Genomic DNA, 23,373 nt, shown 5'->3' with positions numbered 1-23,373 from the left:
TGTTTAACATAAATTTTGTACCCAAGGAAGTGCCTGGCATGAAATCACTCTTCAAATATTTATTGAATAGATGGGTGAATAGGAGGGAATGGAATAAATTAGAAAACAGCATCAGTGATAAGAAAAAGGTAGAATCTCAGAGCAAGGTCCTTTTACCAAAAACTGTTGAGTATGTTTAATTAACAAATATGTGCTTGTTCTGTGTTAGGCCGTATGGAAGATGGTGAGCACACTGGCATCAACCAAGTAACCACAAATGATCACAAATAATGATGAGTGCCCTGAAGGAAGACTCTCCCACTTCCACAGGCACTAACACAGTGTGGTGGGTGTGGGAGGGCGGGGGAACTTGGGAGCTCATTTTGAGCCCTGATATATTTTCATTAAGCAAATGCTGCTATAGTTTCCTTCTATTCCGACATGTTCCTAGAAACTCACATTTAAGAAAAGGGTTTTTTTAGATATGAACAATTTTTTTTCAAGATATTCAATGGTATCTAGTCTACCTAGTGTCTTTAGGCAGGCAAATACCTAAAGGGTTTGCTAATGTCATTTGGATAGCACTCATGGACAAGTCAAGCAAGCAGTTTGATGTTGTGATTACACATGTGTGTGTGATACCCAACACGGTGTCACAAATTCCCACAAGTAGTTGTTCCTTTGAATCAAGGCACTATTTCCCAGTGTATTCCTCCAATCTCCAGGTCTATGGATTATGTTATTGGGGAGAAAAATGAGAAAGGGGGAATGAAAGTCAGACAAGTTTAGGAAATGCTGTATTAAACAACATCATGCAAGTTTTCTTATCTGCAGGTCTTCGTATGGCCTTTCATAGGCTGACTTCCCTGTAAATTTCCAAAGGGTGTGGTTTTTTTTAGTTAACGACCATGGAACCCTTTTCTTGCAGAAGCCCTCTAGGTACTAGTGTACCATGGAACACACTTTGAGAAAGTCTGTGTTTTCTAAATATAAATGGCTTTGCCTGGGATAGAGGCTGGAATAAAGGTGATCCATTAATATTATGAATTCATTAATATTCCTAATCATTTTAGTAAATTTAATTCATCAAATTAACTGCTGTTTTTAAGAACTTGAGACAGCTCCACTTCCTAAGGAAGAAGTCCAGGTTGTGAGGAGGCTCCTGGAGTGTCAGCAGGGGGCGCTGTGGGTGAGGCTATGGGAATATCCAAAGGTGGATGATGGACATTGGACCAGCTCTCCCCGGGGCTTTCTTACTCTTGTTTAACTCAGGTTGAATGTTGACCCCACCCCCAATATTATATTTTAGCTCATTCTTATGGACCCATGGATGACATGAAACAGGTAAAAAGGTAAAACATCACCGAAAGTGAGTTATTTACTCCCCCCAGATAGGCATAGTTTTCCTTTCTAACATGTTTAAGCAGTCTCTCCCCAAAGAATCCAAGACCCGGGCCAAGAGTATAAATATGGGCCCACATCATTGAAGTCTTAAGTATGTAAAAGTGACAGATCAAGCTAAACACTGTGAAATAACGTATGTTCTATCCTCTCACGTTGGCAAAGATCCCTTCCGTGTCCCTGGGAGGCCAGGTCTGCGTTTCTAATTCATGACTAGTTGGGAGCTCTGCACCGACCAGTGACAGCGTCCGGACTCTGGTCCCCTCCCTCCCACATCCGGCTCTGCCCTGCACAGGAAGGGTCTCGCTCACGCACAAAGGTGTGTGCACCTGAGCACGCACAGCCAAGCTCTGTCCACAGTCCCAAACACCCCCCACACAGCCGTGTGCATCCATGGCTGTGAGATCTGCTCTCAGGAGATAATACATGGGAATGGGCCTTGACGAGCACTCCGAGCTCTTTGGGCAAGAACTTCTAGGGAACCCGGAGGCTGGTGCTCACTCTGGACAGGCTCGTGGCTTTGGCCCTGGCGGGTCTCACCCTGTGAGAAGGGGTGTAGCTAGGGGGCAAGGGGGCGGGCAGAGCTAGGCAGGTCTCGGCCAGCACCAAGAGAGTATTTGGAATTGAGAATAAAGCCCCTGTGAAAATCACACTTAAAAAAGCTGCAGTCTTTGCAGCTACCCCATGCCTCTGGGGGAAAGAAAAGAAGAAGAAAAAGGATATTTCTTATTTGAATGTAACTACTTCTGAAAGCCTCCGGTCACCTTTCCTTCCTGTTCTGCGAGGTGAGATGATTTCCCCTTTGGCACTGAAAGGGAAACTAGATCAGTTGTGTGAAAAACCAAAAATGATACATTTTCTCAACTTCAAACTTGTCCCAAGGCTTTCTCCCACGCTGTGTTAAATAATAGAAGTCTTTTTAATTGAATTTCTTTGTGTGTAGCATATGCTGGGCGACATTATGCCAGCATCTCGCTCTAAGCAGCAACTCATTCTTCATAAAAGCATTAAGACCCGGAGCGGCGTTCTGCATGTAGGGAAGGAACACAGGCCGGCAGCAGCTTGAATCCACATAAAATCAGCGCCTCTGAAATGTAATTGTGAAAACACGTTGCGACAAACTGGGAAGTGGGGGAGATACTTAGGATTATAGAATGAAACCAAAAAAAAGAAAAAGAAGAAGAGAGGAAGGGAGGAGGAGGGACAGTACCGTGGCACAATTGTCTGCAGAATCAAAGCTATAACGTGTCCTAGCGTTCTGTCCGCAGGCTCATCTCTATATTCATTTCACCTCGAAAGCCACCCCCCTTTAGAGGGGGGTTATAAGTGGACGTGCTGTGGCCCGAGGCAATACCTGTAACACATGATTGTGTTCTCCACCCCTTCAAGGATCCTGGAGCTTCAGCAGAATGGCGACATGGACATCCTGAAGCACAAGTGGTGGCCAAAGAACGGCCAGTGTGACCTGTACTCCTCAGTGGACACAAAGCAGAAAGGAGGTGCCCTGGACATAAAGAGCTTCGCAGGGGTTTTCTGTATCCTGGCTGCTGGGATTGTCCTCTCCTGCTTGATAGCCATGCTGGAGACGTGGTGGAACAAGAGGAAAGGCTCCAGGGTCCCATCCAAAGAGGTACTTGACTGGGAGCTTGGGCAGTGAGCTGGGCCAAGGAGCAGGCTGTGTCTGCAGGGAGGATGATGGCGAGGAAGGGGTTGGGGGGAGGATCCTTGTTGCTTCTTGTCTTGAAAAGTGGAAATAAATTTGTGAAGCCTAAAAATTGGTAAGGCCAATATCAGTTTCCATTTTAGGACATCCCAGATAGATGAGAGGAGACTATATAGTATTTGAAAGACTGATAATGTTATGTGCCTTGACTGGCTTTGAAATTCTCCCAAATCTCCGGATAGAATTTAAGTCAATGATTTGTTAAAGGCTGAGATTGAATATAACTTGACCAGTTCACAAAGATGCTTATCTTTTTATTGCCATGACTTGTTTAACTTATACCTAAATTACTTGGTGTCTCTAAGATTCGGCCTAAGAAATCCAATATGACAGTAAAATAATTAGAATTTTCTCTTTACCACCAGTGACTGCTGCCCTCTCTCTGTATGTAGACCTAAGAGAAGTGGTTATGTTTTTAGCTCTGATGACCCTAAGTTTAACAAATCCACATCATGGAATCATCTAAAACTCAATATTTCTCCCTTACTCTTGAGTTAGCTCAACTCCAAGTCCACATTAAAATTTTTCCAGAGATCTGAGAGAATACTCACAGAATTACACATATTTATCTTAAAGTGGCATATGTGCCCTGTTTTCATAAAAAAATTATGGGATTTATAACTATCTTATTTCCACTGGACCAAAAATGTGAAAATGTTTAAAATAATAAAATCATATTCACAAAAGCTTCACAAATTGAAATGAAAACAACCTAAATTTGCTGAGTGATCTGACTTGCTGGATAGCTTCAAGGGAGAGTTTAAACTTTCTATAACTAGGCCTTGGCTAACTGAGGCCTAGAGCAAGTCCTGACAGGATCTGCTTTAATGCACAAATAAAAATGGCTTCTCACTTGCATACGAATTTTTGCATGTTAATGCAGTCTTTCAAACATATCGTTTTCTAGTCTAAGAATTCCTTCCTACCACTTTATATGCAAAATTGATCAGCACCATTTATAAGGAAAAGCCTGGCTTAGCAAAGATAAATCTTCGCTTCCTACTTGTCTGAAGGATCATACATTCTGCATTAGTGAAGGGTGAACTAAAAACGAATCAGGTTTTACTGTCGTATTTTCTTTGTGGAATAAGCTTCTGGTATCTCTACTGACATTGATTCAATGCAAAAGACCACATTAATGCAACATTAGAGCTGAGACTTCATATTCTCAAAAATCTGGAAATTAAGGACTCCCCAAGCTCCTTATATGTTGAATTACTATATATGATATTAAATTTTTGCACTATTATATCTGTTGATGGATGACTACATTATAGTTGCTGTGGGAACCATAAAATTATCTTTCAACCCTCTAAAGTCTCAGTGATAACACTGCATTAATGGATATTTTTATTGGATTTCGAAATGAGAAAGGAGAAGGAAAACACTGATGCACTCAAAATATTTTTCACTTAGGAGCACTATAATAGCACAATAAAAAAAATACATACTCCATTCTAACTCATGACAGCTAATCCAGATCTTATGAACAAATATTTTATTTTATGATTAATAAATATTTTTAAATCCTTGCAAATTTGATTTCTTGAACCTGGCTATAAATAAGATTGATACAAAGAACAATTTTATTTCTTGCCAGTTTTATTTTTTAAATATTGGGCTTTAACGCTCCCATTTAGTGAAAATCTTAAGGGATTTATGAATTGATTTCAGCTCCAGAAATCTGAGGTTTTACTTTCTTCTCCTTTATTAAGCACCTTTTTACTGAGACTCCATTATCATAGCTCAAAGCATCTTTGATTTAGAGAGCATATAGCATATACCAGAACCTAAACTAAAACTGCTACTCACATGTGAGGACTTGAAAAGATCTCTAAAAGTCCCGCTGACCTCACAAAATTGCCTCAGGTACTAGGTAGCTTGAGTGTATGAAGTCCCCCAGTTAGAAAGTGATTCTCTTGTGTTGAATGTTACTCTCTCCAAACAATCTTATATATCTTTAGCCTGAGGAGAAATAACACTGTAATAGTCACTAGCACTCTAGTGTGAACTAGCATGTCAGCATATTGTACCACTTATCTCTAAGAATGGAAAGTTAGAGTTAGGAGTGAGTAGTGGAAAGGAACAAATATCTCACTTGGAATAAAATACCCTGAAATAAGACACCAGGGGTAAAGAAGAGGTGGGGGGAGAGGGAGGAATAAGTTGCCAAAACCATACTTTTTATTTGTACAATTTTGCCTGGGTCTGTCGCTGCTCTTATAGAAAGCAATCACCCATCTACTGCTTCCATATTTTGTAGTTGCATGTGGCATATGCTTATTTTAGAACTTTAACTGCAAGAAAAATATTTATTATAGATAACCTTATCTCAGTATCTTATTGGTACCCCCAGAATCTGGGACAGTGCCTGGCTCATATTAGGTGCTCAATAAATACTTGTTAAATGAATAAACCCCAAAGTTCAGTTCATTACATATCATGTTTGCTGAACTACTTTTTTTTTTAACCATGGGAGCTAGTACTGATGAGAACCTTATCTTCTTTTTCTTCATCTCCAGGATGACAAGGAAATTGACCTGGAGCACCTCCATAGACGTGTAAATAGCTTGTGCACAGATGACGACAGCCCCCATAAACAGTTTTCCACCTCGTCAATTGACTTGACCCCTCTGGACATTGACACTTTGCCAACACGACAAGCACTGGAGCAAATCAGTGATTTCAGGAACACTCATATTACCACAACCACCTTTATCCCAGAGCAGATCCAGACTCTTAGCCGCACACTGTCAGCTAAAGCTGCCTCTGGTTTCGCTTTTGGCAACGTGCCTGAGCACCGAACTGGCCCTTTTAGGCACAGGGCACCTAATGGGGGCTTTTTCAGGAGTCCTATAAAAACAATGTCATCTATTCCTTATCAACCAACTCCTACCCTGGGGCTCAATCTGGGGAGCGATCCAGACCGAGGCACCTCCATATGAGCATCAAACAAAATCTCTTCACTGTTTCTTTTGTAGGACTCCCTTTGCAAGGAGCAACTGTAATGTTGTGGGACTAACATGGATGTAACATTTTTTCTTTTTAATCAGGATTATTAGTAACAATTCTAGCTCTCCCTCCTCCCTCTTCTATTTCTGTCTCTCTCTCTTTTTCCCTCTCTTCTGATACATTTCCTTCTGCTATTATTCATTACTCAATTTGTTCCCCCAGAATATAGTATACTAGGATCCAATTAGTCCGCTTTTCATATACTGTACTTCAAGTATAGGAAATGTGCACTGAGAATACTAAAAGTATATATGCAGGATTAATTTTACATAAAGGCCTCTTACTTAACATTTCTCTATTTTTTGAAGATATAATTGCAATAACTTCAGTCTTTTACATTCTTCTGCTGCATCCATACAATGCTCCACTGCTGCTGAGTGTCCTTTAACTGTGGACCAAAGGCAACCCCTGCAGTGTCTATAAAATACTTTAAAGACCATTCAGGCCACATAATATGAGAATGCAATTTTGTAGGATTACAAAAAAAAGCCATTAATATGCCAGTCAAGACTACAGTTAAAATTACTCTTGCACTGCAACAGTGCATATGACCTTTATGTGATTGTACAGTATTAAAAGTTTTTTCTTATGTACAGTAAACTTTATCATATGGCAGAAGCCTCTATTGTGTTAAATAAATTAGTATCTCATACATATACATATATATGCACCTATATAATGTGTATATATATTGAAAGGCGGCCATTGCTATTGCAATTCATTTAATAAAGCTTTAGTTTAAAAAAAAAGTATTGTATACAGGAACTATGTATAGTGCAGGGGGTCTTTTCAGTTAGAAAAGGCAGGTTGCTTTAATGTTACTCTGATTCGCATTGTTTGCCAACAGAGAATATTTTATACTTTTGTTATTAAAACATCCAGAGCGATTTACTATTTGTTCCTAGATGTAACTCATTTGAATAGGTTTTGCATTTGTTATTCAGCAGTGCATAAAGCTAACCTTGGTAATAATTTTACTTTTAATTCATTATCTAAATGGGGAAAGCTATTAGCCGAACCACATCCGCAACAGCACATAGAGCTCTATGAGAGTTTAAACGTAGATCATTGAAGGTTGATAAAGTCTCTTCCAAAGCAGCAAGCCAATTAACACAACTGTAGTTGGGGAGAGGTGGGAGCCCTGAAGAAATATTGATGTGGCCTTAATTACCGTCATACGTTATCCTAAAAAAGAAAATATAATAACCATACTGGGCTCTCTACTAAACCCCCTTTTTTATTTGGTTCTATTTGGAGGAGTTACGTATTTTTTACATTAGTGCCAAGTGTATAGAAGGATGACAGCAAAAACAGTGCCTCTTTGTGCACAACCCTTTTAAAGTAGCATTCTTACCTGTTAGAGATGTAAAATGAACTTTGTTTGTAATCCTTAAATTAAAACGTGATAAGTAGGAAGCGAGAACTTATCCTGTGTTCTTAGCAGCCATACACTTATTTTACTCTAATTCATTCTGTGGCTAGGATTGATGTAGGAACCAACCTATGTGATTTGCTTTAGAAGAAATTAAAAGGTATATTCTTAAGGTATATTATATTTTGATGCTAATTCTGTTCTGGGGAGCATCTTGTACTGTCACTGTTTTTGTACTAAATCTTCAAATATTGTCTACTGTGTAAGGCAGAAAAATTTCTTATCATGCAAAAACCATTTTGTTTCCAGGGTAACAAGTACTTAAGTGCATGCACAACTTGTTTTCCCTTGTAACACTCATGATCTCATCCACGACTCTGATTTTAAAACTAAAAAAAAAAAAAAAAAAAAAAGTCTTTACAAAAAGCTATATAGGGACATACCAGATGTTTCAGTGATTTTAGCTATCAAACTGTTAACCATGTACAATATTTAAAATAGGCCTATTTTGATGTATTGCCTATTATACAAATACACAAAACACTTTTTGGAGGCCTCAGTTATGAGTGGCAGAGCTTTCTGTGTATAATTTGTCTAAATAATTTGTCTAATAAAAATGTTTTCTAAACTTGCTCTCATACCATTGAAGTCTTAACTATAAAATTTGAAAATGCTTACTTCCTCACCTATTGAACTGAATTTTTCTAAAAATTTATCTTGAGTTCATTAATGCATAAAACACATTAAGTTTTGATAGCCGAACTTTGCCAAAATGTGTGGCTCTCTAAAAATAATACTAAGTGATGTCCTAAACCAACGAAATACTGCTTTTCTGCTATCTGAGACTATTTGAACCCACAATATATTTGTTTTTCTTTATGGATATCTCTGTGAGCACTTTTTTGGGACAGATTTATCCTGTTGTGTGTAAACAGTGCAGTCACTATAATAGCAAAAAGAAAATCAAAGGTAATTATTATACTTAGAATTTACTTATTAATCATTGTTTTGCTGTTAGAGAAATATTCATCATGCTGAATCTATTAATTTGAAATTTAATTGTCTCCAAATTATTTCTAATACATTATTGTATTTGAACAATAATTCATCTTGCATTTAAATTGCTCAATGGTTTTCTATCTAGAAATATATTCAATTTAGATTAAAATTTCTGCTATTCTAAAATCCCATTGAAAATGAAGTTTTCAAATGTTGGAACGAGGAGGAACTGTAGACATCTAGACCATCTTGCCTCGTTTTACAAATAAGGGAAATAAGATGCCAGGAAGCTGGGACTGGCCCACAAGTTTGTCAATCTGAGGCTTAAAACCAGGTCTTTGTTTGTTTGTTTGTTTGTTTGTTTGTTTAACTCTGCCAAGTCCCATTCGGTCACATGCACTGGTCCTCGTGGATTGGAAAGGTAGGGATGGCTCAGGTACATGCCTCCACCCACTCCTCTGGCCCAGCCGAGGCTGTCAGTCTCTAGGAACCTTCCTTCCTGTCTGGGTCCACATGGAGCATCTCATTCACCCGCTCCCCTTATTAAAGATGGGAAAGTGAACACCTTGGGCTACTTCCCCAAGGTCATGGCTCCTGGAAGCCATCAGTCCAGGTCCTGTTTCTGTCTACTGCTACTTCCTTTAACCATTGTCTGTCCTGGTTCGCACCACTTGCACCAACTGGGCTATTTCAAAACAAGACAAATACCTTATATTCATGTGCTTCTATTCTTCTCATATAGTCAATGTATTCCTTTGGTGAATCATTAAGAGTTGTCACTTTTAATCACTCAGAACTTATGCACAGGTTTTGATTTAATCATATATTAGAAAATTGTAAGACCTCCTTTCTTCCTCATACATATCAAACTACAGGCAATTTGTCATTTTCTTAATTATGTTATTTTCCATTTCCTTTAGTTTGGGATTGGTTGTGAACTGAATAAATACTTTTAAAAATAGACTTTACTGAATGGTACTTTGCTTCATCAATTAAAAAGAAAAAAAAAAGATGAGAAGACCCATTTACCCCCACAAAATGCTTTCTAAGCCATACAATTGGATAACAATCTATCAGTACTTTATAACCAGAATTTTTGGAATAGTGGTACACATTCTGTATTATGAGCATAGTAAATAAAGCAGAACTAAGAACTTCTGTGCTGGTAAACATGGGGTTTATCCTTAAATATACATTTCATGATAATTGATAAAATACAATGGGCTCGCTAAAAATTGGCTTTCTTCTGCAGTGTTTTTATTTCTAAAAATAGATTATAGTCCCAATCCTGTGATCAGACATTAATAAATGGCTAGCAATTGTGGGCATAGTTATTATTTCAACAAAATTTAGTAGATACCCATCCCCCATGAGATAGCATAAATGAGCTCCCTTGGGTGGAAAAGACTTACTGACATTGAAAAATCGGGAAATAAAGCTATTTAGATTTGATAGATTTAATTCAGTCCTATTAGTGTTACCAAAAACCTATTATGTGAAAACCACTATGCTAAGCAGTTGCACATGGCATAAATGAAGATGTATGTTTCAGAATGGGTCTGGATGTGTTCTACTGTCTTCGGAGAATTGTACAGGTGGACTGTCTCCATTGCTAGTGGGGTTCTTATGACATCTTGAGGAAAAGAATTTTCTAAGGCTCACACAGGAGAATGAGTGATTTTTATTTGCTTAGACTTATCTCCTTCAGTTTCCAAAGTCCCATTGCCCCTAAACTAGTCCTGACAAAATGTGCAGCTGGGGATTCTGCAGAGCTAAAAGCAAAGCCAGTATCCACAATGTCGGTTCTGAATCCGCCACAGCATCAGGCTAATTCCAGTCCATCGGTCCACTGTGTGCCATGTGGGCGAGTGTAGAACATGAAAGCCCTGAAAGCCAGGAGTCAGGTGTGAGCAGCGAGAGAACAGGGCTTCTTTGTATTTCAGATTTCGCACCCTTGCAGTGGCCAAGCCTATTCTGGCCAGTGCCCTGTTCTCAGGTATGACTGACAGGCCAACACCCTCTCTACGTCATTCAGACCTTAGTGGGCACGCGTTTATTCTTTTTTTGTTCAGTCCCTTTCCCCAGGATCTGTGGGGAACAGACCCGGGGAGTGTTAAACTGCAGCTTTCTGGCAAAGCTGTACAAATGGCATGCCTGTATTATCTGGCCTTCCCTTTGCTCCTCTCCTGTTAATTAATTAATAACCAGGCTATTACAACGGAATCACTACCGCCCAGTTCTTTCCTTGCCCCATATCACCATGCAAGATATAGATGCCATCTTACCGACTTTCTGAGGTGGCAGAATGAGTCACCCAAACCAGTGCAGTCATCTTTGTGCCCAGACCATCCAACCAACTGCTGCAACCCATTCTTGTTCTCCAGGGCTAATTGGGTCTGTCCTCTTAGATTCAGATGATCTCCACAAAGAAGACAGAGATTTCCCAAGATGCCCGACCAGGAGGCCAAATTTTCAGAAATGTGAAAATTACCACAAGCCAGAGGCAAACTACAATCTGGCCCTTCCTCCTTATCAATACCTGCACTGCATACCATTCAGAGACTGACTCCTACCCTCAGGCGTCCCGTCAGAAGACACAGATAACAACTCATTTTCTATCCCTGTGGGCTAGTTCTGGTAGGGTGCTGCAGTGTTTTTGCTTCAAAGGGACCAAACTCAGCCAATCTTGTTCAGGCTACTTTTGAACTTTCATAAACTTTTACTTATATTGCAGCAAAGACTCCTAGCCACCTTTCCTCTCATCTCAGGCATCGGTTACACTGCGACCGATGAGCCTGATGCATGTATAGTGTTCTCCTGACTGCCCACCATAACAACAGCCTCCACCCCACACACACTTCCAGAAAAATAGAAAGTTCATGGTTTTGCTCCATTTTATAGTGTTGCACAGAGGCACACCAGGTACAACAGTTGCAGCAACAAACGATCCAGCCTGCTCTGAAGACAGAAACACACAGAAGGAGCGGTCTCTCACCTGCATTTTCCAAATTCCTACATTTTCAACCTTTTTGTTTGTTTTGATTCCATGTAATATTAGTAAATAACAAAGAAAAAAATGTTCAACTTTGAGAAATACTTTTTGTTATCTGAAAGCTCTCCCCTGATCTGTTATTACATATGATTTTGAACCGAGGGCCGCCTTTTGACTTATTTTGCACACTTCCTAGAATTTCTTCACACCGCAATCTGGACACATTGCCCATCCTCTGCTGGAGATAGACGTGGCCCGTCTGACCTTTGTGAGGAGTGAGGGCCTGGTTCCTTCTGGAGAAACCCTGTGGTTCCTGTGGTTCCCACTGCAGGATTAGCAGCGTATTTCAAAAGAAACTCTCTGTGATGTAATAGAAAATGCACAGACGTTTCAGGGCAACATTAATCCTCATTAATTAAAAACTAATTAAGCTTTTATAACAGCTGCTTTAGAAGGAGGAACATATGTCACAAAATCAAAGAATGACACAACATCAGAACCAAAGAAAGGATGAAAAGCACTGTTTTAATAAATATTTTGCCTGCCACAAGATTTGAAATATGAGAAGGCACACTTTAGTTTTTAAAGTTGTTATATTTTATTTTTAAATTGGTGTTACTGAAATATTTTAGGAACTAAGTACCCTACATCTGTGGCTGTTTTTAATTTTAAAAATTTGACATCAATAAACAAATCATAGCTTGCTTATTCACTATGCAGAAGATTCATTATAGGGGGATCTTTAAGAATTAGTTTTTCGCCCTACCCGGTTTGTCTCTGTGGATAGAGGAACAGCCAGTAGACTGAAGGGTCCCAGGTTCGATTACAGTCAAGGGCACATGCCCAGGTTGTGGGCTTGATCCCCAGTAGAGGGAGTACAGGAAGCAGCTGATCAATGATTCTCTCGCATCATTAATGTTCCTATCTCTCCCTCTCCCATCCTGAGATCAATAAAAATATATTTTTAAAAAATAATTAGTTCTTCTAATATAATAAAATAAGATTCAATTTGCAAAAATTTAAATTCTATAAAACTTTTCAGGATCACAGCTATTTCCTGGAGCAAGGATACCTATATCTATTTCACACTAGTTAAATAAGGAGATGATAGTTAATATTAAGTGCTCTCCAGAATTACATTAAAGTTGACTATCAAATTAATTCTAGCCCTCTATTAATATCTGTTTTTGAAATTTGGCAATAAGGTATGTGTTTTTTTTTAAATAAAAACACTAAAATTAAGTTGAAAATAGAGGCATCACATGTCCAGCTCATCTAATTGGGACTCCCAGATTCAGTGCCGCATGACTAAGGATTTTAAACCTTATTGCTCACTCACTCAGTTTTTTCCATGGAAATATCATGGTAAAAATGACTTCATAAAACATGTGTGCAATACCACTTCCCACATGTATAGTCTCCAAAGTTTTTGGTGTGTCCAATTAACATGATAAGTTCTATAACTCAATCAGCAATTAATATATTTTAATTAATTCTTTCTTTTTCATCATCATTAAATGAAGTTTTTAATTCTTATTCCATAATAATGATTTTGTGTCTCTTTTTAAAAAATTATTAGTATTTATACCTAAACTAGAGGCCCAGTGCATGAAATTCGTGCACTGGTAGGGTCCCTAGTGGCTGCCAGCTGCCAGCTAGGACCTCCCTTCCCACGGTTGGCTGGCTGGCCCCGCCCACTGGTCAAACTCCCAGTCTAGCTCCCAGTTGAGGGGACAATTTGCATATTAGGCTTTTATTGTATAGGATTTTAATAAGGCTGCAGAGAGAATATTAGAAACAAAACAATCACACAGGATTAATCAGTGAAACTAATATAATATTGAATGCCAACTGTCATTGAAAAAGATGCTGAAAAAAAGAGATCAATCAGCCCATCAACTAACACTTTCTGAGCACCTACTATGAGCAAGGCACTATGAGATTTCGTAACTGGTGTGCCCAGGCACACTCCTGGGCCTGAAGCGGTTCTGGTACTGAGGCTTTGATCCCCTCTCTCTCAGGGTGGTGGGGTGAGTCTCAGCTGGATTTCTGCCCAGAGGCAGTTCTCTGCATATACACCTGGCCTTTCCTCGGAGAGCTTCCAAAGTTAGAGAAACAAAATACCAACATTTGAAAAGTTAAACAAAAACTCATGGTTTAAATAACATAGGAAGACAATAATATGTTATGATTCAGAGTACATTTAATGGTCAAATTGGCGCTATAGAGAAAATATTCTATGAGAAGAGAAGAATGCAGCTGTGTGGCTTGGGGTGGTTTCATGTTTCATGGGATAAGTGGAAAGTTAGCCTGATCACAGAGACTATGGAGAGGTCAGAAGAATGCAAAAGGGCTTCCAAGCAGAGGGTACAACACCACCAAAGGCACAGGGTGGGAAAGGATGTGCAGAGGAGCAGTAGCCCACGATGTCTGGAATATGAGACTCATGTCAAGAAATAGCAGGAAGTAAGGTTTGGGTGAGATTGAGAAAAGCCTGTAGGCTGGGCTCAGGAGATTACACTCTATCCCAGGGGTGGGCAAACTTTTTGACTCGAGGGCCACAATGGGTTCTTAAACTGGACCGGAGGGCCGGAACAAAAGCATGGATGGAGTGTTTGTGTGAACTAATATAAATTCAAAGTAAACATCATTACATAAAAGAGTACGGTCTTTTTTTTTTTTTTTTTTGTTCAAAGGGGGCGGCGCCCCCCCCGGCGGGCCGTAGTTTGCCCACAGCTGCTCTATCCTGTTCCTTCATCCATTCATGTGTTCATGTATTCAACATATGTTCACTGAGGTCCCACTATATTCAAGACACTATTCTAGGCACTAGGGATACACCAGGACACAAGGCAGAAATCCATGCCCTTCTGGAGACAGAAAATAATCAGGATAAATAAGTGAAGTACATAGTCTATTAGAAGAAAAATGCGGTAGGGAAAAATGAGGACGAGAAGCAGGAAGGCCAGAGTGAGAGTGGGGACTTGCTGTTCTAAATAAGGCGGCCAGGGGAAGCCTCACTGATTCGTGGCATTTGACTGAAGCTTTATGGGGAATGAGGGAGTTACCATGTTGTTGTCTTCAAAAGAGCATCCCAGACGTTGGGAAGAGCTAGGACTAAGGCTCTGAGGTGGGAGTGTGTTGGGTATGTCTGAAGAAGGAAGATCAATGTGGCTGGACCAGAATGGGTGATGAGAAAGAGGGCATTAGGAGAGCTCAGAAAGGCAACACAAGACTCACATTATAAGGCTTCATAGAATGGTGTAGGGATTTGAGCTTTAATTCTGCAAGACATGGGAAACCACTGGAGTGTTTCAAGAGAAGTGGAATGGCTGTTACTAAACCCCATGGGTTGCCGAAACCGGTTTGGCTCAGTGGATAGAGCTCGGCCTGCGGACTGAAAGGTCCCAGGTTCGATTCCGGTCAAGGGCATGTACCTGGGTTGCAGGCACATCCCCAGTGGGAGATGTGCAGGAGGCAGCTGATCGATGTTTCTCTCTCATCGATGTTTCTAACTCTCTATCTCTCTCCATTCCTCTCTGTAAAAAATCAATAAAAATATATTTAAAAAATAAAAAATAAAAAAAAAAATAAACCCCATTGGTTGACTACAAAGCCAGATATAAATCAGTCTTGGGAACATAGATACTCCCACTTTCCCACCCTCCCTTGAGCCTAATTATTTGCTACCATTTGAATGTTATGGGAGAATGGCATGGTGGTGCCAGCAGTTGGCCTTGCCTCCTTTTTAACTTTAGCCCTTAAACCGTCGGAGAGAGATTGGAGCTGGGCTGGTGTTCCCAGCGGCTCACAACCACAGACGGTATGGAGACCTCCATCATGGGCAGTGGCGAGCCACTGAAGAACTTGACCAAAGGAGAAACATGCTCTTAAAGAGATTGTTGAAAAAGATGATGCTGGCAGTAACTCAGAATGGAATGGATAAAAGGTCAATTAAAGGCTTGTGCTAAGTTTATTCCTAGGTATTTTATCCTTTTTGTTGCAATTACAAAATGGATTATTTGTTCTGCTTCTTTTTTTTTTTTTTGAAATGTCATTGTTAGTGTATAGGAATACAGTGGATTTTTGTACATTGATTTTGTTTTTTTGTTGTTTTTTTTTAATATATTTTATTGATTTCTTACAGAGAGGAAGGGAGAGGGATAGAGAGTTAGAAACATCGATGAGAGAGAAACATCGATCAGCTGCCTCCTGCACATCTCCCACTGGGGATGTGCCCGCAACCAAGGTACATGCCCTTGACCGGAATCGAACCTGGGACCTTTCAGTCCGCAGGCTGACGCTCTATCCACTGAGCCAAACCGGTTTCGGCTGTACATTGATTTTGTGTCCTCAAACTTTACTGTACTTGTTTATTGTTTCTAATTGTTTGTTTTTGTGTTTGTTTTTGTTTTGTTTTTTGTAGAGTCTTTGGGGTTTTCTATATAAAGAATCATGTCATCTGCAAAAAGTGACACTTTTACTTCTTCCTTCCCACTTTGGAGGCCTTTTATTTCTTTCTCTTGCCTGATTGCTCTTTGACTTTGAATGGTGGGCACACAATGCAACATACAGATGGTGTATCACAGAATTGTACACTTAAAACCTACAGAATCTTATTAAACATTGTCACCCCAATAAATTCAATTTAAAATATAAAAGGCATGTTCCATAGTTCAGGTATGAGCTGAACCTCTGCAGCAGCCCAAGAAAGGAGAGAAGATACAGACGGTAGATATGTTTTGAAGGAAGAATCAAGAGCACTCGATAAACTGAATATAGAATATAAAAGAGAAAAACAAATCAAAGAGGATTGAATTTGCAAATTCAGATGCTAGGAAGATAGAAATAATTCTACCCAAAAGTGCTAAAGTCAGAAGGATATCTGTCTTGTTAATCTTCCTTTATCTTTTAAGTTGGGGGGGGAGGGATTGCAGAGGAGAAATTATAGAATTGAAAACTATCTATATTCCTGCATTGGCAGGCTGGGTGATGGATTCTTAACAGGTGGAGGGGACCTGAGGGATGATCAGGAGTCCGCGGCTTTTAAACTGTGCTCCCCAGCTCCTAAGGGATTGAGGTCATGATGGGGATGCAGCGGGGTGAGGGGAGGCCCACTGGGCATCAACGAGAGCAATTCTGCTCTGATGTCTTCGCGTATTTCACTTCCAGTTAAGATTTCCCTTACCCTCCAAATAATACATTACTGACAGACGACCAAAACCTCACACAAATGTGTTCTGAGGCAGCCCATTATAGCATTCAACCATTTTAATCATTCAATTATTCTTCCTTACAGTTGGTCTTTGTATTGGGTTGAAAGTTGCCCCCTCTTGCTTCTTTGAAAGACTACAGAACAAGCTTTATCCCTTTTTCCCACATAACATTTACCATGTTTCCCACACAGCAAATACCCAGAATTGACCGAACTGCCCTGTGACGTAGTGACAGTTACTCAGATCCCATAATTGGGGCTTGAAATAGACCCGATGTTTCCAATGTCTTTAAGGAGAGAATGAGCTGGAGCAAAGTCCCCTTGCATTAAACTCGCTAGAATGACCATGCAGCAGACATACCTAAATAGATATCCAAAAAATGTTTCTAAATACAGACTTGTCTTATGAAAGGAACAAACTAAAATTAGCCCAAACATGACAAACACCTGCTGTGCGAACGCCGGTATACTTGGCACTCTAAGTCAAATCAAATGCCTGTGGAGTGTGTGTGGCTCCGTAACTGCTGTGTGCTTTAGTTCTAAGTCTATTGCAGCTTGTGAGTTCAGAAGGCATCCACAAACACAGTTAAAAGTATCATAAGGGAATGAAAAGATAGGTCTGAAATACTCATCATCACCAATTCTATTCTTCGACAGTTTAAGAGGTGAGCTTTCACCAAGCAGGTGCCATCAAAAACACTACTTGGCTTTCATTCTGGCTGTTGTCCGCTGGCTCTAACTATCATCAACCAACATTGAGGTCATGACAGTGGTTTACTTTTAAGAGGTCAAAGATGATTTCTCGATTCTAAGGGGAAAGAAATGGCATATACCAAGTTTTTTAAAACGGTAGTATGTGCCTTTATGAATTTAGAATAACTTGTGTAAAACCTACTTTTCATATTGTTTGAGCATATAATTCCATGCAATTTACTCTTGCCCCACAACCTCACCTTAAAAATATAAGCCATGAGTCACAAAATCATATACACATACAACTAATCTTTCTTTCCCATAAAACAGAATAGCACACAAATTGTGTACACATCTACACAATGTAAGAATTTCAAAGTAGTTTGCAGAGGCAAGTGTTTCTGAATTGCACTTAATAAAACACATGATGTATATCCTCAGTTAGAATTATTCCAAGTGTAGGGAATCTGAAGTAAGTTGCCAATTTCTGCTTCAGTTCCTGTCTTTGAGGGCCAGTATTGATGTTCTCCTAAATACGGCGAGCCCGGAGACGGAGGGCATGCAGACCATGTGCAGGCACAGTGCTAGGCTCTGTGCATGTGCTTCACTTCATTCTCATAATATCTCTGTAAGATTGCTAATGCTGGTACTAACTGAACCGTTTAAAAACAAAATCTAAGCCCTAACCGGTTTGGCTCAATGGATGTACCTTGGTTGCGGGCACATCCCCAGTAGGGGGTGTGCAGGAGGCGGCTGGTCGATGTTTCTCTCTCATCGATGTTTCTGGCTCTCTATCCCTCTCCCTTCCTCTCTGTAAAAAATCAATAAAATAGACTAAAAAAATAAAAAATAAATAAAAAATAAAAACAAAATCTAAGGAAAAATCAATAAAATATATTAAAAAAATAAAAACAAAATCTAAGACTCTGGAAAGTTAAATAATTGGGCCAAGCTGTTAGCAAGCGGCCAAAACAGAATTCCAACCCACATCGCTCTAACCCAGAAATCCATGTCCTTTCTACCACAACAAACTGCTCCCAGGATAAAAAAGAGTTGGGAGGAAAGTCCCTCATTGCTGCCAGGGGCTTATACATAGACGATGGGGAGTCATAAAAATCGACGGATCCTCACTAGCTGAGTATATTTTTGAGACAGAAACTATAAGTGGTGGATAAAATAGTCATAAAAGATGAATAGAAGTGATGCATGCACTGTGATAGCCCGGCAAAGGTAAACAGACTCTGAGAAACACCCCGCCAGGTGAGTCTACAGCAGGGACCGGCTGCTCAAAGACCAGCAGCCCTGCTGTCATCCGCGTTCTTTATCTCTGCTAATGGTGCCAGCAACCTTTCCAGCCTAATTCCCCTCTTTCTTAGAGTCTCTCTAATGGAAACATTAGAAAAGCAACCCCCCACTGAGTCAACTTACATCCTGCTCTCCTGCCTGACCTGCTTTTCCGCAGCCCTCCTGCGATCCATCAGACAGGTTTCCGCCCACGCTCGCCTCTGCCTGCACCCATTGCAATGCATCTCCCAGCTCCACTCTTGCTCGGATCGCGTCCCTCCTACACATCTTACTACATAATCTACTAAATCACTCCTCGGGTCAGGTGGCTCCACAATTTCATTTTTTTCCCTGGTATTTCTGTGGCCCGCTAACTAATGACTGAGCACCTTAGCCAAGATCTCTTCTGGCAAGAAGTACGCAGGCAGCCTTCACAGGGAAGCAACATGTGAGCCAAGGAGGTAGGATTTTGACAATTAGAGATATGAATGTAGACTACACAAGCAATGTGCAAGGAGGAAATGGGGAAATATAATTGCTAAGTGGAGGACCAGGAATAGGCTATTTGGCTTATGGAGACGGACAGAAGATGAGGCGGGAGAACTGGCTCAATACTGCATTCTCCTATTATATTCTGAGAGTCCATTGTCTACATGTATGAAACAAGATGCTAGGCAGTGCACTACATACAGGCAGGCAAGGCTCTCAAAGCTGTGATGGCAGAGACATTGTGTACGTGCATAACTACAACACAGCGCAAGTATGATATGCCCCACAAAGTGATACAATGTGATAGGAATTCAGAGAAGGGAGAGATAATACTCTTCTAGGTGTCCTTTTATTGAAATACAGCAATTTTAAGTGCTATGTGATAAGTACTTAAAAATAGTCCAGAATGTTTTGAGAATTCTGAGAAAAGCACATCTTTTCTCACCCACAAGGGTAATAAAATGTCTTGGTGGAGAAGATAGTTTGAAAACTGGGCTTAAAAAGGAATATAATTTCCACAGATATCAATTAGGGAAAACATTTTTAAGTAAAGGGAAAGATATGATTCAAGTCACAGAGAAGAAAAACAGGGTATATTTGAAAAAATGATCAAATAATTTGGCTGTAACATATGGCCCGTGAAGAACAGTAAGGACATAACACGACAAAACTATAAAAGCCAAATCCAACCACCTACCTAATGTTCAAATCTCGTCTCTTTTACAATCTAGTCCATCTTTGAACAGCTGTGAATATTAGAAATATGATGGTGTTTACAGTCTACTGCGGAAGACAGACAATTTAACAGGCAATGACAATAAATTGTGATAAGTGCTATCGTAATGGCAATGCAAGGTGATTTGCAACCCAGAGCAAGGATAGGAAAAGCTCCCCAGCTAGGATTCTAAGCTAGACCTGGAAGATAATTGAGAGTCATCCAGGCAAAAGAAATGGGGATTCGTCAGACCAGGTGGCCTGCATATGCCAGGACCTGAAGCCGGAGGGCAAGATTTGTTCCAGGGACTGAAAGAAGTCAAGCCACGCTGGAACTTAGAGGGAAAGAAGAATATTAAAAGAATAAAATGAAGAGGTAGAAAGCAGGCCTTGAAATGCTTCATAAACCACTTTAAAGTATTTGTATTTGTTAAGGAATCAAGTTCCTGGCATCGCTAGGAAACCACTGAAGAGCTTGGAATGGAATGAATGAATTCTTATTTTAAAGTATCACTCTAGGCCTGGCTGTGTGGCTCAGTTGGTTGGGTATCATCCCGTGCACTGAAAGGTTGCCAGTTTGATTCCTGGTCAGGGCATATGCTGGGGTTTCAGGTTTGATCCCCAGTACAGGGTGTGCAGGAGGCAGTGGATTGATGTTTCCCTCTCACATCCATGTTTCTCTCCCTCTCTCTTCCTCTCTCTTTAAAAATCAATTTTAAAAAAACACACTTTAAAATAGAAAGAAGAATCACTCTAACTGCCCTAGAAGAGAGTGTGGAGTGGGACAATAGCTGAGAAAGTAGAGCAGTTAGGAACCGTATGTGACAATAGAGGTATAGTTCTAGTCTTTGGTAGTAACAGCAGAGAAAGGAGGTGGAAATATTCTAGAGACAGTTGTGGTGAGAATGATGTTTGAGTCTAGGCTTGAGCAATTTTCTTAAGTATTTAGTCACTAAATACTGGCAGATGAGGTAGGGCAAAATTATTTAAGAAATAAGTGAGTCTACTTAGCAGAAAATAAAGCCTGGACATAGAACCCTGAAGAAAATCAACATTTGATCAAAGCACAGAAGAGCTAGCCCCAGCTAGGTGGAGCAATTAGTTGAAGCATCGTCCTGTGCACCAAAATGGTTGTGGGTTTGATCCCCAGTTGGGGCAAGTACGGGAGGCAACCAATGGATATTTCTCTCTCACATCGATGTTTCTCTCTCTCTCTCTCTCTCTCTCTCTCTCTCATTAATCCTGGAGAAAGGATTAAAAATAAAATAAAGGACAGAAGACCTAGCTAAAAGAGAATGCAGAAGAAAAAATTATAGGAGTAAGTAGTCTTAGAGTCAGAAAAGAGAGTATTTCAACACACAGTGGTCAATATTTTCAAATGCCACTCAGCAAAGAAAAAGTACCCATTAGAATTAGCAACATGAAGGTACTCAGAACAGTGTTGGCAAGAACAGTGTTGAGGAGAGTGGTGGAGACTGAAGCCAGGCTGCTGCTGGTGAAAGAGTAAGTGAAAGGTCATATACACTGTTCTTCCAAGGAATATGGTGAGGAAAGAGGAGATGAAAGGAGTACTACCTAGAGAATAAAAAATAGAGTCCAAGGAGGCTGTTTGTTTCCAAGAGAGGAGAAACTTGAGCACATTTCAATGAAAATCCTTCCTATTGGAGGGAACCAGTAATGAGGTCAAAGTTGAAGTACACTAGCAAGTAGGTATCCAAAATGTAAAAAGGGTTGGAATCCAGGTCACAATTAGTCTTCGATAGGAGAAGGGACACCTTTTATTGTGACTACACAGGCAAGTGTAAGGATGAGCATGAGTGCAAGTAAATTTCTATGTTCAATTGCAGGATGTTTAGTGAGAGCTCTGCTGGATTCTATTTTCTATAAGACGGAGGAAGCAGATCACTGGGGAGGGTCCAGTGTCAGAGATTTTAGAATAAACAGGAGCAACACAGTTGGACTGGTGGCTTTGAGCGCTCAGCTGAAGCTGGAGTCCATGACCTTGCTGTGGCCTGAGCTGTACAATTGTAATATTTTTCAACCATTCTCAGCAGCTTCTGTGCAGCCCCAGAAAGACTGATAGTTGGACTTAACCTCAGTTGTAGATTTGATGCAAGTATGAAGAAAGAGCTCTGTGACCATGCAATGTGGTACTAAACAGAAGTTAACTTTCATGGGGTGTCCCAGTGGAATATGAACTATAGAGGGAGGCCATATTATTTAGGGTAAATAATGCTACCTGCTACTTAAAAACTTGCCACCCCCACCCCAGCAAACCTCAGTGACTTAACAGAATAGATTATTTTGTGTTCACATAAATTTCAAAGACAAGCAGAAAGTTGTCTTCCGTGTGGTGACTCAGACCCCAGGTTTCTTTGATCTGGCTCTCCTTTGCCCAAGGACTTTGGAGCTCTCCAATGGAACTTCTGTAAGCAGCTAGCAGACGAGGTAGGGCAAAAACATGGAGAATTGTGGGAGTTTTAATGCACCAGATCTAGAAGTAGCGCTCATCACTTCCACCCACATTCCACTGACGTGTCATGTGGCCACATTGAAACAGTTTGATTTTTTTATGATTTTTTAAAATCTTTATTGTTGAAAGTATTACATATGCCCTCTTTTTCCCCCCATTGACCTCTTCTAGCCTGCCCCCATCCCCCGTCTCAGGCCTTCACCACCCTATTGTCTGTGTCCATGCGTTATGCATATACGCATACAAGTTCTTTCATTAATCTCTTCCCACCGCCTTCCCTCTGAGATTCCACAGTCTGCTCCATGCTTCTATGTCTCTGGATCTATTTTGTTCATCAGTTTATTTTGTTCATTAGATTCCACATATGGGTGAGTGAACAGTTTTGATAAGCACTTGACCTGACTGCTGCCATGGATGCACAGAGTCAAGGAAGCTCTGTAACAATCTAAACATGAAAGAAGAACAGGCTAAATAAGATACACAAAACAGTCAAAATAAAAAGAAAAGCACATTGATTTTTTTCTTCTGAAAAAATTAAAAGAATTTGGTGATTGCTTAGATTAAGGATGATAAACAAGGTTCTGTCTAACACAACATTTTAAAAAAATTATGAGGTCAGCCCTAACCGGTTTGGCTCAGTGGATAGAACGTTGGCCTGCAGACCAAAGGGTCCCGGGTTTGATTCCGGTCAAGAGCATCAACCTTGGTTGCAGGCTCTTCCCTAGCCTGGGCCCTGGTCGGGGTGAATGCAGGAGGCAACCAATCGATGTGTTTCTCTTACACTGATATTTCTCTGTCTTTCTCTCTCTCTTCCTCTCTCTCTAAAAATCAATGGAAAAATACCCTCGAGTAAGGATAAAAAAATAAATTAAATTAAAAAATTATGAGGTCAAAATCCAGGGTCAGTGAAGCCTACCCAAACCATCCTATTGAAAGTTACGACCCCTTCTCCCAACATTTCCCCTTACATGGCTCAACTGTTTTTCAAAACACATATTACCTTCCTGCATACTGTGGAATTTGCTTA

At 40.2% G+C, this 23,373-nt stretch overlaps 1 protein-coding gene across 1 annotated transcript in view; it reads left to right on the top strand.

Annotated features, from left to right (window-relative positions):
- The window catches only part of GRID2 (glutamate receptor, ionotropic, delta 2), a 388,655-nt gene extending 379,216 nt beyond the window's left edge, over nt 1-9,439 (top strand). Inside the window, exons 7-8 of the mRNA XM_014546041.1 lie at nt 2,770-3,010; nt 5,626-9,439. Coding sequence (XP_014401527.1) covers nt 2,770-3,010; nt 5,626-6,048 — 664 coding nt within the window. The 3' untranslated portion in view covers nt 6,049-9,439. The remainder of the gene's footprint in view (nt 1-2,769; nt 3,011-5,625) is intronic.
- The last annotated feature ends 13,934 nt before the right edge of the window (nt 9,440-23,373 follow it).

The sequence above is a fragment of the Myotis brandtii genome, unplaced genomic scaffold (assembly GCF_000412655.1).
Source record: "Myotis brandtii unplaced genomic scaffold, ASM41265v1 scaffold427, whole genome shotgun sequence".
Classification (NCBI taxonomy): Eukaryota; Metazoa; Chordata; class Mammalia; order Chiroptera; family Vespertilionidae; genus Myotis; species Myotis brandtii.
The sequence above is the reverse complement of the archived record's forward strand: the minus strand, read 5'-3'. Positions and strand labels throughout refer to the sequence as shown.